This window comes from Nicotiana tomentosiformis, chromosome 3 (genome assembly GCF_000390325.3).
Source record: "Nicotiana tomentosiformis chromosome 3, ASM39032v3, whole genome shotgun sequence".
Classification (NCBI taxonomy): Eukaryota; Viridiplantae; Streptophyta; class Magnoliopsida; order Solanales; family Solanaceae; genus Nicotiana; species Nicotiana tomentosiformis.
In genome coordinates, this window is record NC_090814.1 from 146,183,897 (window position 1) to 146,185,573 (window position 1,677).

At 33.9% G+C, this 1,677-nt stretch overlaps 1 protein-coding gene across 1 annotated transcript; it reads left to right on the plus strand.

Annotated features, from left to right (window-relative positions):
* The first annotated feature begins 308 nt into the window (after positions 1 to 308).
* Positions 309 to 1,384, plus strand: LOC138908637 (uncharacterized). Its single transcript, XM_070199319.1, has 2 exons — positions 309 to 443; positions 716 to 1,384. The coding sequence occupies exons 1-2, from the start codon at positions 309 to 311 to the stop codon at positions 1,382 to 1,384; spliced, it is 804 nt and encodes a 267-aa protein (XP_070055420.1).
* Positions 1,385 to 1,677: the final 293 nt, after the last annotated feature.

Genomic DNA, 1,677 nt, shown 5'->3' on the forward strand with positions numbered 1-1,677 from the left:
AATAGGAAGTTGATGGCATCTCCAAATTCTATGAAATTAGCTAATAAATTAGTGAAATATAACCCTAGTTTCATTAGGAATGATGATGATTATTTTGAAGATTTACCAGAATTTGGGTGCGATTTGGGGCATGCAACCCCTAAATCTGTTTAAGCAATGCAAAATACCCCTATTGAGGAATGCAAAGTACCCATGTTTATAGAAGGACTCATTCACATAGTGGCACTCCCAGCGATAGAGTAACGAGGTCACAAACTGCTCAGCGTGTAGTTGTTAAAAAAGGCACAAGTTCAAAAAGAAAGATCAAAATGGTGGGAAAGAATGTTGTGAAAGATAAGGGTAAAGGTTCTAAAAGGAAGGCTAAAAGGGATGGGGATGATGTTCCATCAAAAAAGAGAAAAGTTCATGTTGATCAAAAATGTTCTAGCTCATCTGATTTGAAGGTATTTTCTAATGACATAACTCTGACTTGTGTGCGCTTAGTTTATTTTAGTATGTAGAAAATTTATCCAATATAGCAGTTATTTTCCAGATTTGTATATAAAATGTATCATTCTTTTTCATATTGTATATAATTTGTATCAAGTCAATAAGTAATGTGCAATTTATATATAAAGTGTATCATCTATCCACATAGTGTATAAATAATGTTTAAAGTGCTTATTTGTGATTGTTATAAAGCTTATATATATTTATATTTTTATGTTGTCTGCAGCTTTGGGATTTCTATGTTCCTTTGGGTGATCATTATAGTACTCGTATCAGTGTGTATACAAACTGCAGTATAGTGAAACATTTGAAAGATAGTTTGGATGATCAGCAGATTGAGATGTTTAGAAGAACATGTCTTGGTTATTTTGTGGACTTGCCCGAATGTTTTATACATAACCAACTTATCCATTCACTATTGCTTAGGGAAGCAGTGTCACTTAAAGATAATGAGTTATGGATTAAAGTGAATAGCACCAAGTTGCTCTTTGGACTTGCAGAGTTTTATATTATCACAGGTTTAAACTGTAATGATGATCCCAATAAGGATTATGAATCTGTCCAGTCGAGTCGGTTGATGGAATTGTACTTTCCAAACATGTCGAAAGTGTCTAAGAAATTGTTAACTGACTGTTTCTTAAAAAATATGTGGAAATCTGATGAGGACGCATTAAAGATTGCAGTATTGTATTTCATTCATAGTTTCCTATTTTCTATTACGAATGATGATGTGATAACAAAGAATGATTTTCTGTTGGTTGAATCTGGTGATTTTGAGACTTTCCCTTGGGGAAAAGTAGTTTTTAATTCTACGTTGGAGTCAATGAAGGATAAGGTTCGTAGCAGGAGAGAGATGTACCGATATGGTGGTTTGACTTTGGCATTCCAGTGTTAGTTTTATGAATGTTGCCCCTATACTAGCAAAAACCTCGCTTACCGGATTGGAGATCTTGTGCCACGCATACTAACTAGATTGTAAAGAAGAAGGTGACATTCAAGAGGTTGGGGAAAGAATATTTTTCTTTTAAGTCAATAGCAGGTAAAAAGTATTTTTGTTTAGTTTACAACATTTTGTAGCAATACATATGAATCTACTTCTGATACATAAATTATACATTTCTGATACATAATATAAATTTCCACCCCCGGGTAGTGCACCCTAGGTTTGATATACAGCAGCTGCCTGCC